The sequence below is a fragment of the Chenopodium quinoa genome, unplaced genomic scaffold (genome assembly GCF_001683475.1).
Source record: "Chenopodium quinoa cultivar QQ74 unplaced genomic scaffold, ASM168347v1, whole genome shotgun sequence".
In the NCBI taxonomy this organism is placed as follows: domain Eukaryota; kingdom Viridiplantae; phylum Streptophyta; class Magnoliopsida; order Caryophyllales; family Amaranthaceae; genus Chenopodium; species Chenopodium quinoa.
The window spans coordinates 107,065-121,717 of NW_018743382.1; the positions used below are offsets into that span (position 1 = coordinate 107,065).

The 14,653-nt window shown below is 37.8% G+C and overlaps 3 protein-coding genes across 3 annotated transcripts; 2 read left to right on the forward strand and 1 right to left on the reverse strand.

The window, feature by feature from the left end:
- Positions 1 to 467: 467 nt before the first annotated feature.
- On the forward strand, positions 468 to 5,609 carry LOC110738261 (DNA replication licensing factor MCM5-like). The gene is made up of 18 exons (XM_021918637.1): positions 468 to 820; positions 922 to 1,065; positions 1,151 to 1,330; positions 1,426 to 1,524; positions 1,613 to 1,749; positions 1,839 to 1,947; positions 2,034 to 2,168; positions 2,256 to 2,333; positions 2,512 to 2,616; positions 2,759 to 2,850; positions 2,962 to 3,094; positions 3,225 to 3,320; positions 3,535 to 3,626; positions 3,721 to 3,811; positions 4,013 to 4,122; positions 4,419 to 4,548; positions 4,637 to 4,738; positions 5,041 to 5,609. The coding sequence occupies exons 1-18, from the start codon at positions 545 to 547 to the stop codon at positions 5,122 to 5,124; spliced, it is 2,193 nt and encodes a 730-aa protein (XP_021774329.1). The 5' UTR covers positions 468 to 544; the 3' UTR covers positions 5,125 to 5,609.
- An 834-nt stretch (positions 5,610 to 6,443) lies between these two features.
- LOC110738262 lies at positions 6,444 to 11,098 on the forward strand. The gene is made up of 9 exons (XM_021918638.1): positions 6,444 to 6,649; positions 6,748 to 6,805; positions 6,916 to 7,024; positions 7,102 to 7,213; positions 7,582 to 7,633; positions 7,705 to 7,851; positions 7,928 to 8,039; positions 8,117 to 8,243; positions 10,407 to 11,098. The coding sequence occupies exons 1-9, from the start codon at positions 6,576 to 6,578 to the stop codon at positions 10,864 to 10,866; spliced, it is 1,251 nt and encodes a 416-aa protein (XP_021774330.1). The 5' UTR covers positions 6,444 to 6,575; the 3' UTR covers positions 10,867 to 11,098.
- Positions 11,099 to 11,672: 574 nt separating this feature from the next.
- On the reverse strand, positions 11,673 to 14,640 carry LOC110738249 (glycerophosphodiester phosphodiesterase GDPDL7-like). Its single transcript, XM_021918623.1, has 8 exons — positions 14,541 to 14,640; positions 14,159 to 14,455; positions 13,912 to 14,024; positions 13,278 to 13,809; positions 13,129 to 13,170; positions 12,756 to 13,037; positions 12,494 to 12,639; positions 11,673 to 12,375 (listed from the first exon to the last, which is right to left on the reverse strand). Exons 1-8 carry the CDS (start codon positions 14,638 to 14,640, stop codon positions 11,842 to 11,844), a joined length of 2,046 nt encoding a protein of 681 aa, XP_021774315.1. The 3' UTR covers positions 11,673 to 11,841.
- Between the last annotated feature and the right edge of the window lie 13 nt (positions 14,641 to 14,653).

A 14,653-nucleotide genomic window follows, 5' to 3' on the forward strand; every position in this document is an offset into this window, starting at 1 on the left:
TTTTTTCAAAAGGTTGTTTTTCCGCTAAAACAAACAAACCCTAAATAGGATTATATTAAAAAAATAATAATAATAATAACATAGGGAGAAGAACATAAAAGCACGGTTGAATATAAAAAGTGAGTTATAACATAAGTTGTAGAGAGTATGCGGTAAGTTGTAACACGTATTTAGGGCCTGTTTTGATTGACTGAACTAAGAAGTGAACTGAACTGAATTGATTGAAGATGAATTGAACTGAAAATAAGTTGAAGAGAACAAACTCTTAATTTAATTATGGTTGTTACGTGAATTTGGAGTTAGGGTAGTAAAAGGTATTGGATCCTTGGTTTGGGTCCGGAAAGAAGAACCTCGGTTGGGCTAAATTAGGGTGTTGGGAGTTGGATACGGTGAGCGGGGAGAGTTTTCCCGCCAAAAAAGCCCGCCAAAAAGAGCAAAACCCCTTTTATACTCATTCATTCATCTCTTCTCATTTCCTTTGAAACCAATCAGTTCCGCCACCATTTCACTGAATCGTTAGAGAGAGAAAGAAGAGAGAGAGAGAATGTCAGGGTGGGATGAAGGAGCAGTGTATTACAGCGACCAGGCGCAGTTCCCCTCCGGTCGTGTCGGCGACAACAGCTCCGACAGTCGGCACTCTGTTCTCCTTAAATTCAAGGAGTTCATCAGAAGCTTCGAGACCAAATCTAATGTCTTCCCTTATCGTCAGAGCCTCGTCCAAAATCCTACTTCACTCATCGTTAACCTTGAGCACCTCGACTCCTTTGATCCCGATCTACCCTCTCTCCTCCGTTCTGCTCCCGCCGACTACCTCCCTCTGGTCAGTTACTTTTCTTCCTTCATTATTCATTCATAATTACATTAATTAATTACATGTATGTTTCATAATTACATTACAATTTTTTATTCAATTTCATTCAGTTTGAGACGGCGGCGTCGGAGGTGCTGGCCAGTTTGAAGTCCAAAGTGGCCGGGGAGACCGGAGAAATGGAGGAGCCTTTTACTGAGGATGTTCAGATTCTCCTTACATCCAATGAGGATTCCATCTCTATACGCTCTCTTGGTGTATGTTTGAATCTTTTCTAGGGTTTTGCCTTTTTAATTTCAATTTCAATTTCGATTTCATTTAATTGATTAATCGACCATACAGGCTCAATACATTTCCAAAATGGTTAAGATATCAGGGATTACCATAGCAGCTTCTAGAACTAAAGCTAAGGCTACGTATGTCACTTTGCTTTGTAAGAACTGTAAAAATGTCAAGCTCGTTCCTTGCCGTCCTGGTCTTGGCGGCGCTATCATTCCCAGATCTTGTGACCATATTCCTCAGGTCCTTTTTTCTTTTCTTTTCTTTTTGTGGTTGATATCATCATCACCGGTAGCAACATTTTAACGATGTTTTTATTACGCAAAAATACAATACAGCCTGGTGAAGAACCTTGCCCTCTTGATCCTTGGCTTGTGGTTCCGGATAGAAGTAGATATGTTGATCAGCAGACCCTTAAACTCCAAGAGAATCCTGAGGTGAATGTTTCTCATTTTGTTTCATAAACATCTACCACATTCATGGATTCTTGTTCATTTAAATTAATATAATAAATATTATTGTTAGGACGTTCCAACTGGAGAGCTGCCTAGAAACATGCTTCTTTCCGTCGATAGACATCTTGTTCAAACTATTGTTCCTGGCTCTAGACTCACTGTCATTGGAATTTACAGCATCTTTCAAGCTGCCAATGCATCTACCGCGTATTTACCCTTTACCTTACCCATTATATTACCATTGCAATCGCATACTTATCACTGTTGTTTCTCATTCGTTGTTGCTTCTTGTACAGTCATAAGGGAGCAGTTGCTATTAGACAACCTTACATAAGAGTTGTAGGGATAGAGGAAGCCAATGAGGCCAGCAACACTCGAGGTCAAGCTGCTTTCACAGCTGATGAGGTGTGTTTCTCTTTTATGTTAACACACCTTCTTTATCTATTCTTTATATGTTCAGGAGTCATGTTTCATATATGCTTTTGTCGCAGATTGAAGAATTCAAAAGGTTTGCTGCTCAGCCTAAAACATATGAAACTATATGCTCTAAGATTGCTCCTTCTATCTTTGGCCATGTTGATGTCAAGAAGGCCGTGGCTAGTCTTTTGTTTGGTGGATCACGCAAGGTACAATCTCTTGTCTTGCTAATCATCTTGTGATTTCCCTTTAATTCATAGAAATATATGTGATTTACTTTTTTTTTGTGGATGCAGTCTTTGCCGGATGGTGTGAAGCTTAGAGGTGACATTAATGTGCTGCTATTGGGGGATCCTTCTACCGCCAAATCACAGGTAGTTTTCTCTGCACATTTCATGTTCCTTAGCAGTCTAATGTTTAATTCTCAACCCTATATTCTTAGTGTTTCTTTTAAATCAATAGGAAACTCACTGGCTAGTATAGCAGCTACATGACAGCCCATTTTACCTTAACTCAATAAACTTTTAACATAATCACTTTTTCTCAATGAAGTTTCTCAAGTTTGTCGAGAAGACAGCACCTGTAGCTGTTTATACGTCGGGTAAAGGATCTTCGGCTGCTGGACTTACAGCTTCTGTGATTCGAGACAGTGGTTCAGTAAGTTCTCAACTTCTTTAGTCATAAATGTTTTCATTTTTTTTCCTGTCATATCTAAGACCTAACTGGCATTCCACTGAAATACTTGGCTCATTTTTCTCAGTTTCATCTCTTAATTCCGATCAATCTTGTTTATGTGCAGCGTGAGTTTTATCTGGAAGGTGGTGCCATGGTATTGGCTGATGGAGGTGTTGTCTGCATTGATGAGTTTGACAAGATGCGAGCAGAGGACAGGTTAAGTGGAGTTTAGTTGGTTTAATTATTTTTTGAAACGACCACAGATTGGTGTAATAATTCGTTTTGCATATATTTCATAATTGCTGATTTGCAATCTTGCTCGTACAGGGTTGCTATTCATGAAGCTATGGAGCAGCAGACGATCTCCATTGCTAAAGCAGGTATAACAACTGTTCTTAATTCGAGAACCTCTGTGCTTGCAGCTGCCAATCCTCCATCAGGGCGTTATGATGATCTTAAGGTTTGTAGCTTCTGTTATCTTTTCTGTAAGTATGTTCATCAGTTTTTTTTTTATTTTTTGGTTTATGCTCCATACAACAATGTTTGTTTTAGCAGTAAATTCTAATAGCAAGAATCCCCCTTTCTTCCAGACTGCGCAGGATAACATTGATCTGCAGACAACTATTCTTTCTAGGTTTGACCTGATCTTCATTGTCAAAGATATCAGGATGTATAGCCAAGATAAGGTATACATACTGCATAAGCTAAAGAACTTTTCAGCATTTTTTCACTATGTTATGAGTATAATAAGTGCTCAATTTTCATTCTCTGTGTTTGGTTTAGAACCTGGTTAGTTGGATTCATATGCACCAAGATGTATATGATGCTTTCTTTCCCATTTGTTCTTCACAAAATAAGCACCCTATTGGTTTTTTTTATTATTCATGTATCTTGTTTCAGGAAATTGCTAAACATATCACAAATCTACATGCAACTGCTGGTTCGACTAGGGAGGAATCTAAAGTTTCAAAAGAGGAGAATTGGTTAAAGAGGTATTTGTGTATATTAACAGGACCATACACTTCCTTGGTGCTACATTTGTGAATGCTACATTGGTATTAATTGCATGTGCTTCACTGTATACAGATACATACACTATTGTAGATCTAATTGCCGCCCCCGTCTGTCAGAATCAGCTGCAAAGAAGTTACAAACTGAATATGTTAGCATCCGACAGGTATTGAAGCTTCCAAAACCACTTGCCTATTTGTATTGTTGAGAAGTTAGGAATAATTTCAGTCGATATTTTTTGATTGTTAAAGTGGGATAATAGGTATTTGAAAGATAAGGTGTCATATACTCTTAGAATCTGATGGTTATGAATTTATGATAGATTTTGGTTGTATGTCTAATGATTCATATTCTGGCTCTCGTGTAGGATATGAGACAAAAAGCAAATGAAAGTGGTGAGGCATCTGCAATACCGATTACTGTGAGGCAACTTGAGGCTATAGTTAGATTAAGCGAAGCCCTTGCAAAGATGAGATTGTAAGTGCTTATATTTAGCTCTAATACTTGGACTTTGTTATGGTTTGCGTGCAAAGTTTTTGTACGTTTGAAAGCTGCTTGAGACTGGTGATCTGCTAGTCACCACTCTGAGCTAGCTGTAAATCATTATAACTTGTGGGATGGGAGGGTGGATTGTTGCAAGGCAGCAACCGAGGCAAGTCTATGTTTATGGCTTTTCCTTCCAAATGAAAACATTTATGCTTAGTGTGGCAACACTATTATTTCTATGTCATCATTGTGTTGGCTTACTAAATGTTTGTATACCCTGGTTACAGGTCTGATGTTGCCACGGATGAGCATGTAAAGGAGGCAATACGGCTGTTCAATGTTGCCACCATGGACGCAGCTAGTTCTGGAATTAATCAGCAAGTAAATCTTACTGCTGAAATGGCAAATGAGATTAAGGTCTGTCTTGAAGAATTCTTGTATTTTTATCAGGTTATCTTTTAGTTTTATTTTTGTCAAGCCTTTTTTTTTTTTTTTTGGTGAACAGCAAGCAGAAGTACAGATAAAGAGAAGAATTGGCATTGGTAGCCACATCTCAGAAAGACGTTTAATTGATGACTTGAGCAGGATGGGGTTGAATGAATCCATTGTAAGTGCAAAGGATGATATTCCAAATTATATTCTATTTTGCTTTCTGCAATCGTATAAAACATGAAAATTTGGCTGGTACATTCTCAGTAAAAAAAAATAAAGCTGTCCTAATAGATGGTGATAACAGATTCTGTATACAACAACATATGTATTATAAAAAAAATCCTATCCTGAACAGGGGTTGATGAATTCAAGTATAAATTTGTTTGATCTCCTTTAGATTTAGAATGTTATGAGTGACTTATGAATCATGTGTGTGTTTCCACATGTAGAGACATTAACATATTATTGACTTTGCAGGTGAGAAGAGCTCTACTGATAATGCACCAAAGGGATGAAGTTGAGTACAAGAGAGAAAGACGTGTGATTGTTCGTAAAGCTTGAGGGGTCTATGGCCTATGGAATCATTCCTGATTGCCAATTTGTTAAGTCAGTATCATCTCCAAACTCATCTGGGCCTTGCAAATTGTATATTTCCATCAGATCAATGAGATGTTCTTTGGGACAAAATACTTGGTGGTCTTGGACTCAGTTATGGACTTATGGGTGACTAGCAACCAATTTGCATGATATAAGCAATTATGTAACTTAGAAGTTAGGATTTTATTTGTGTTTATCTATGATTGTTCATGGTTGGCAGTTAACAGCTTACTTCTCTTACCATGTAGCAGTAGTCTCTGTTTCTTCCTAAGTTTCAATTACATAATGAGTATAGTTAATAGTATACCTGTAAGTCTGCAACTATACAGTCCAACAAGCTGAGCAGCTCAACTAAAGCTTTATATCTCTCTGTAAGGCAATTTTAGGCACTGAAATGACATAGGGGCTCCAAAAGCCAATTATTATAGTCTTTGGATATACGACTTGGTACTCCTATAGTCCTATGGATTATATAATCACATCTGTCTAACAAAAGGTAACATGTTGTCGAAAATGTTATTGAGATTTGATTATATACTCTGTAATTAGTAAAAAGCAGGAGGGCTAAATTGTGTGAAGTTCATTGGACTAATAGGAGTATAATAATGAATGAAGGTTGTAAATATAATGAGGGGCATTTGGTTTACATAATTAAGGTATAAGTTATGGTTAGAATGGTTTAAACCCATACTTTATGTTTGTTTTATGATTTTAAGAGTTTCAAATCCATACCTCAAAGGTATTAGAAACCTTGGGGGGAGGTGAGTTTGGCTCATTCCCATACTTTTAGCCTTTAGGTATCAAATAAAAGAAAAAAAATTGTATTCTATAAGCATACTAAACATATGGTATTAAGAATCAAGTTTCAAACCCATACCATTATGGTTTCATTCATGATTTCAACCCCATATCAGTTTGCGAACCAAACGCCCCCTAAAGGAATTGAAACACTCTGTATGTAATATAACAAGACAAGGATAAGATGAAAAAACTGTAAATTATTCTTTTTTTCTTAGTATTTTTATTTTATTTTTTTGTGGCTGGCCACACTTGTATGAGAATCGAGTATTCTTAATCAAGTATTCCCTATTATATTGACCGAGTAACCGTACAACACTAATGAAATAATCCCTATAAATCTATAACGCTAATAAAGTAACGCATATAAAAAACTTTTTTTTAAAACAAAAAACACATATTTAAATGCAAATTATTACAGAGCAACTAAAATGTCATTTGATAAATATGATTTCTATATGAAGGTTATAAAACAACGGGGGCTGCTTTTTTTCTTGTACTCATAGTTCGTATTAGTAATACTCGGATAACAGGTAAGCATTGGCGTGGATAGACTAGTATGCTCCTAAAGACCAGTGGCTTAATAAAGTAAAGAAGAGGAGCAGAGGAAGTGGGAGATGATAAAAACTCCAATTCAGCAATGCATCTCTGAGTCTCGGCGACCAACTCATCCAAATAATAGTCCGCTCAGGTCTCTTGGACTCTAATTCATCCAATTAATATTTTTACGTTGAGCTTTGTATTTTAATTTATTGATTTATTGGAGAATTTGTTTGTAAATTGTAATAGGTGCGCTGTTCTTGGTGCCGGCTTTGCTGGGTTGTCAGTGGCGTGGCATTTGCTATTCGTAATTCATCTCTCTATTTCTTTCCAATTAATTAATTAAATTAGGGTTTTGGTGATTGGGGATTGATTAATGAATTGATTTTGAATGTTGTGTTAACTAACAATTGGCAGCACAGCCCCAACGAATTGAAAGTGAAAGTTGACATTTTTGATGATGTTGGCATCGCTGGCGGCGCTTCTGGAGTTGCTGGAGGCCTCGTTCACCCCTATTCTCCTAAAGGTAATCAGCTACAATTATTGTCGAAGTATATAATAATACTAATAATATTCATTCTCATATTTCTCATCATCTACCAGTCAAGCCTCTTTGGAGGGCTGATGAATGCTGGACAGAGTTTTTAAATCTTCTTAATGTTGCTGAAGCCGCCGCAGCTGCAGCTTCTACCGATGACTTCATTGTCAGGAGAACGTCTGTCTTTTTTCCTTTCACTCTTTATTTACAACTTTATGAATATGCTTACTATCACTTACATTACAACTCTCAAATCTTATGCTATAAGTTGTACTTGCTACCACTTAGGGTCTGTTCTCATTTAGTGAACCAGGGTGAACTGAACTGGATATTTTATTAGAGAAGGAATTAGGAACAGAACTGAGCTGAACTGAAAATAAGGTGAAGAGAACAGACCCTTTCATTACATTTCTCGACTCGAATCTAATGCTATAAGTTTTACTTACTACTAATTACATTACAACTCTCAAATCTAATGGTATAAGTTTTACTTATGACCACTTACATTATAACTCTCGAATCTAATGCTATAAGTTTTACTTCAGGGGCATATTGAGGCCACCTGTTAATCACAAGATATTGGATGTCATGCACCAGGTTATACTTCATTTTCACGACCATAATCCGTCTCATCTCCTCACGTTATAACTCTGGCTTCTTATTTGCAGAATGCTCTCAATAGTCTACCAACTTGTCCAATACAGACCCTTGATGGAACTTCTGCAAGGGACCTTATACCAAACTTATGTACCCCTTTAAACACAGCCTTCTTTATGCCTCTAGCTGTCAATCTTAATCCCCACAACTATCTTAAGGTGTGCTACTACTAATCATCTTACTACTTTTTCCCTGTGTTGAATTTTTTTCATTTCATTATGTTCTTTGTGCCAGGCACTTTTTCTCGCAACTCAACATTTGGTCAACAAGATCTCGTCAACAGGCTTCCCTACCAAGGAAATTACTTTGCATAACAAACTTGTAGCTTCACTAAGTCAACTGGGAGGTTATTTCTTATACTATCTTTACACAAGTGATGGAGTGCTTTCTCCTCACCTGACTGGATGCTGTTTGTTTATCCAGATGAATATGATTCGGTCATAGTTTGTCTCGGTGCTAGAGTTGACATGCTGCCTGAGCTATCTGGAAAGCTTCCTTTAAGGACATGCAGAGGCATTGTTGCACACCTTCAGTTGCATGATTCCTTGTGGTAAGAGTTTAACAAGTTTCAATTTCAAGTATTCTTTGACATTAGGATACTCATTGTATTGCGATTGATTAAAAAAAAAAAAGTGACTTATAAGGAAATGACTGTTAGTAGTGTTGTAGGCCATGTTTTACCTCTTAATCTATGAGTTTATGGAGGGATAGGAGATGTAAATGATGCTATCCATGATGAGGAGCCTCATAATAATCCAATAGAGGATGAAAAAGAGAATATACCACTTGAAGATAAACCATTGAATATGAACCTTTTGAATAGAATGAAGAAATGTTAAAGGAAGCACAGCTACAAAACCAAAGTGAAATTGAAGAATAGACTGATTATGAAGTCATCAATCTGCCTCAAAGAAAAAATGCAGCAACAAAGAACCCAGTGATGTTCCTATATGGAGACTTCTTACAGTTGTATGATTTGGTGGAGTAAAAGACTAATGGAGACCTTCGCTATCCTATCAATTAATTACATTTTTTGTTTTGTAATTTTAGCACTAGTCAAGTGGGATTGTGGGAATATAATAACATTGGATGGTAGGAGGTTCCCTTGAGTGAATGTTTTATATACCTTAGGTCGATAGATTTTGTTAAATATAGTATGCATAACTACGTTTAAATACCAATTACTGATGGAGAAACTAAACATTTCAAACTGGATTTTCAAGCAGAAAATTTAATATTGTATCTTTTTTTTTCCTGCTAGGATAAAATTCTGTGACTGATCTTTGTTTGTTAGAGTATGAGGTCCTTATGTAGATCAAATAAAAAAGACAAAAAGAAACTTGAGAAAAAGAGGGAAGAACAAAGGTATTTTTCTGTAAAGCATGACCAAGCAAAAGAGATTATCTCACGACGAAACAAGCTATAGTAGAGTGGCTGATCTCATTTTATCCCTTTAGTGCTGTACAACAAGAACAGCAACAACAAAGCCACCCAAAATGATCCCTTTTAGTGTTGTAGAGAATTGAAAATTCTAATTTGTATGATTTCTATTAATAATGATGGATTAGAAACTGTGGATACCAGTAATTTACAAGGGGAATCGGGTAGAAAGCTGTAGTCATTTTGAGGAAATACATGTTGATCAGGCTGATTTACAGCTTGTGCAAATTAGGGGTCAATTTCGTCTTTTTCAGTCATATTAGTAAGGGTAGTCTTGTCAGCTTGTGCAAACATTGATAGTCAATGTCGCTACCTTCCGTCATGAGGAATCATTCAGAGAATGTCATCACTTTCCCTAATTCGAAACCCTTATCTGAAACCCAAACCCAGAAACCACTTCTTCCTCCACGGCACCACCGCCTATGGATGTTCAAAATGCCGCCTTGAATGAAAGGCTTTCCCTAAGAGGTTGATATGACCCTAATTTACACTCTTTTCTAGTAGGGTATCTTTTGTTTCGCCGCGAAGCGGCCATTGTTGATGAAGAAGAGGAGGACTACGGGACGAAGAGGAAGACGACAGGACGAAGAGGAAGGCTTTTGTGGGTTTGATCGGCGGAAGGCGGAAAGATAGTGGTGGCTGTGATGGGTTTTGGATGGTGGTCGATGTGATGGTGGTGGACCAGATGGTGGCTATGGTGGTGCTGCCGGTGGAAGATTATTTGAGAAGATGGAATTAATTCTCTATTTCAATTCTAAGAGCTGGTGGAAGATTGGAGAAGATGAACAATTTTCTATTTTAGCTTTTAGGAATTCAAAATACACGTTAGTATACTAACGTCCTTAAAAATCTCCGTCACATTACAACAATCTAAAATTAATTTGCCTGGCAAGGGGGGCCCACAAAAACAACTGATTGACAATATTTCGTTGATCAGGCTGATTGCCTGGGGCGCCCTCAGTCATTTTTTCAATTATGAATACAAAGATGATCTAGATAAAATTTATATTGGAAATTTAAAGGTTTTCCCTTGTCCTTGAAGCATCCCACACTTTTTTTTCCAAATAAAGTGTCTAAATTCATCTATTTCAAAATATTGCTAAATTTTTCAGTTTGTTGTTGAAGTTGTAACGGGATTACGCATGTGGACACGTGCGTATCAAATGTTCATCTCCTTTTTTTTCATCATTTCCAAAGTGATGCCTTATCTCTCTTTTTCTTTGGTGGGACGGGGGGTTATGAAGTTATGGTTATGCTTTATTCTGTAATGCAGTGAAGAATATTGTGAAGATAGTCCTTCGATCCTGTCAGATGCTTGGCTTGCTGTTCAGGGGTCTAAAAGGCTACTTTTAGGGTCAACATGGGATTGGGAATCAAGAAATTTCTCTTCTATTGTCTCCTCCGAGGAAGCCTCTGGTACTCTGCAACAACTTTTACCTAAGGCAAGTATGGTTTATCCGCAAATAACCAAGTGGACTTTAACAGGAGCACAGGCAGGTGTCAGGGCAATGCCACCTTTAACTCCGCAAGGATCATTTCCACTTTTAGGTTCCATAGATGATCTTGTAGGGGGAGATTGTTCTTCTAAGTATTGGTTGATTGGAGGTCTTGGTGCCAGAGGATTACTTTACCATGGCTGGCTTGGAAAGTTGACTGCACAAGCTGTGCTTTCCTCTGGTGAAGGTGTGTTACCTCCTGAACTAACCTCATGGAAGAAGATGAAAAGCAAGTGACTTCAGTTTATTTAATCATTGATGAATAATCATGTAGCTGTCATAAACCTGCCTTTCAATTTTAATTTAATTGTTAAGTAAAGTTATACATGGAATTTCTTGTTATGTCTAGTGTTAATTTAGTTCCACAACTTGATCCTCCATTCATGTATTTGCTTTGTAATGAAATTGTGCTTAGACTATTTTTTTGTAAATAATGATATTCGAAGAAAATTTTCATCTGACTTGCTCATTCTTTATTTATTTATCATTCTCTCCACTTTCCCTAAATTTTCTGGAGTATTACAAGGAATGGGATGTCTCTTGTTTATTGCTTAAAATTATAATTGTCTTAATAGTGTACTATTGTCATTTCTCTGCGTTAAAATGAGGTCGTGTTGTACAATAAGCTTTTGATGCAGGATGCTTTTAACCCTTGTTCTATGGAAGAATTTTATGTTCCCATTGTGCATCCAAGTATTTTGTCCATCAAAACTAGACTCCTGGTATGAAGTGTACTGAGATATAATTACCGATGACTGAGGGAATTTTTTTTGTTACAATCTCAAACTGGGGCATACAACATTTACAAAATATTCCGGCAAAAAGCCTTCAAGTACTTCATTGTTAGTGAACTGTTAAAATCAAGCTGAGGGCCAGTGCCACCACTAAGGAGAGACATAAATTGGTGGTGCTCCTCCCACTTTCACTCTTCTTCTGATCTGCAGGTGCAGGAGCTGCTGGGTTTTCCTCCTTAGAAACTGGTGGAAGAGGCGGGTCTACGATGCTGGCTACCTCAAGAGCCGGAGCTGGTGCTCCTGATGGAGGAAGTGCTTGTGGTGCAGCTATTTCAAGCAAAGCCCCTGGTTCCACTGGACTTATCGGGTATTCTAGGTTTGTATTTCTTGGATCTGAGCATGGGCTTCCTTCAAGTTTTGCAAGATAAATGTATAAATCTTCTGAAGTGGTGGTAATAAAATTTTTGGACTTTTTAAATTAGGAACTGACAAAATTAGGGAAAGAGGGACAGGAGTTAGAAGACTTACTCAAATAAGCATTGGCTGTAGCCGGGTAGTCAGTCACTACTGCATCAACTTTGAGGGCCTTAATAAGGGTGGATAGCTCTACCAAAGGATCGGCAAAAAAGTCAAATGCCAAGGTGGTGTACTCATTGTATAGAGGGGAGACATATACAGAGATATTTGCTGCATGCATTTCCTCGACGACTTTGGTGAAGTTACTAAGGATAAAGGCTATGCTTTTGAAAATGCTGGGCCTTCGGACATCAACAGCATCTGCGTATTTCTTGATTTCATCCACCGATGGCTTTGGGGCATCACCTATTATGTTCATGATATCATAGACTCTTTGGTATGATGGGAAATCCTTAAACTTTGCCAGCACCGAGGTATCATCTGATTGGATCATAACTTGCTGGGTCGATTGCTTGTCAAATGTGGCGTTGCTCAAGGCAGTGGTGACAGCACCTACTATGTCTAGACCTTTCTTTGAGGCTAGGTAGGGTGCATTCTGGTTTCAAACAGCAAAAACATTGATGAATACAGTTCAGAGACTACTTGTCAATATTTTTCTCTCAGAAATTTAACAATAGTTGAAATTAAGATGCGCCAGTAAGATTTTGTCTCACCTGTATGTTGATTAGAACTCCAGTAACTGCTTTAGCCTTGGCAAAGTCAAGAAACTCAGCTAGGGTTAAGAATTTGCCCTTGTTCTTATTTGCTGGATTTCTTGGCAAGCCTCCCATATCTTGTGACAGTGGGCTCGTCAGTTGTGCTGAAATGATAACAATATTCCTTTATTCAGTGCTAGTGTTTATTCAAACATATTCCAGAGGAAAAAAAAAAAAAAAACTGTATTTTAGAATTTGGAAAGTACAATGAGAAGTTTACGTTTTAAGCTTTGGATCTCGCTCCAAATGAGATCAAATGAAAATATTCCTTTCATGGGTTGGATTTCAGGGATGTTGGAGGATCGAGACATGAAGGTACTGATGGCAGTGGTATCGCCCAAAAGGTCAGCTGAATCGAGGCAGAATGCTACACCATCCTTCGACATTTGGACTGAACAGTCAATTATATCAGCCCCATCCATGACCGCCTTCTCATATGCAAGATCAGTGCATCCTGCATAGTCTCCGCTAGCACCATTGTGACTTATTATTAGAGAGTGCCCTGAAAAAACAGAAACCAAAATCCAACTTAAAATCCTGCCTCCACTTGGTACAGCTTCAAAAGAGAGAGGAACCAACTATGGGATTCCCACCTTTCTTAGGCTTGCTAGCATTTTTGTTGTGTGCTAAGCACGCTGCAAAGGAATAACAACTTTAGAGGAGAGCAACAAGAATAGAACTATAAGCTCAATTTTCAGTATAAATCAAATCAAGTACTGGTAACATGTCAGATATCACATACCAATTACTTCAGATGCTGTAGGAGCGAAGTCTGTGAGCACACCATCAACGGAAAACTGACCGTTATCAATAAACTGCAAGTACTCAGCTGTTGGGTCATAGCTGTAATTATAACTGCCAGGGGAATCATTGGCGAACCCAGAAGCATATACTTCAAGGCCTTGTTTGTGAGCATCAGTCACAAGAGTAGAAGGTGGCATAAGATACATTTCCTTGTTAACTGGCCATATATATGTTTTGGGGACCAGAATGCCTGAAGCAAATGGCTTTATAGCCGCAAGGTTTTTCACTATCTCACCATATGACTGGTTGGTTGTAGGTTCAATTGCTTCAGGTTCTAGAAACCTCAAAACAAGTTTGGTCCGGACTTTGTCCACTTTAGCTCCTATACTTTTCAAGAAGCCAATTTCAGGAGAAGATATGTAATTGATTCCTGCAAATCTCAAATCCTGAAGGTATAATGCTGGGCTGATTTTGTGCTGGTTGTAGAACAGGTCATACTGCCAAAAAAAAAGGCATAAAATATAGTCAATTCACTTGATGCATTCTCACTATTTTGCTTTCTTTTCTTTGGTTCTTTCAATCAGATGGAACAATTGATCGACAATAAATGTGATACTGCTTTTTGCGCTAACCTGAACATTCAGCCAGACTCTTGGAGGTGGTTTGCTAATAGAGGTCACATCTTCGACTAGGAGTAATTCTTGACCATCAAAAGCATTGGGTCTAGTCAGTACATTCTGGACAGCTGCAAGATACAAAGAAAGAAACAATATGGTTTGTGGAGTGTCAACTGAGATACTTTGCAGCAAAAAAAAAAAAACACTCCAAAAATCAGAATCAACAGAGAAAAAATAGACAAGTATCATGTGAATGACTTACAGGTTAAATTAGGTAAAAGCTGATCTGCAAAATAATCAATAGCAAACCATCCACGAATATCTTTTCCGTTAACATTGTATGTTTTTTGGCCTTTCGGGAAGAGGTTGGCTATATTGGTAGAATTGTCAAGATTTAACGCTGTTTGGCAGAAGCCTACGCCATCCTTGGTAAGTTGCAGATCACAATAGTAAATGGAATCAGGTAAGCTCACTTGTGACACAAAGTCATATGCATATCGACTCGAATCAGGAAACAATCCTGAAAACCCTCCCCTTGCTATCACAGCAGGCTGTTTACCTACACCCCATGCATAATATCAGAATAGAATTTTTCATTCTGCCTGCATTTTTATAGATGACAAACATTCAAAGACATATATTACCAGTTATTGTCAACCATGTAGGGGGGGCTGGATTTCTAGGAAGCTTCTGTGCTGTGATTAACTCAATCAAGAGGAATGCTACCACAAAATACTTCATCATTTTTATTGATTCT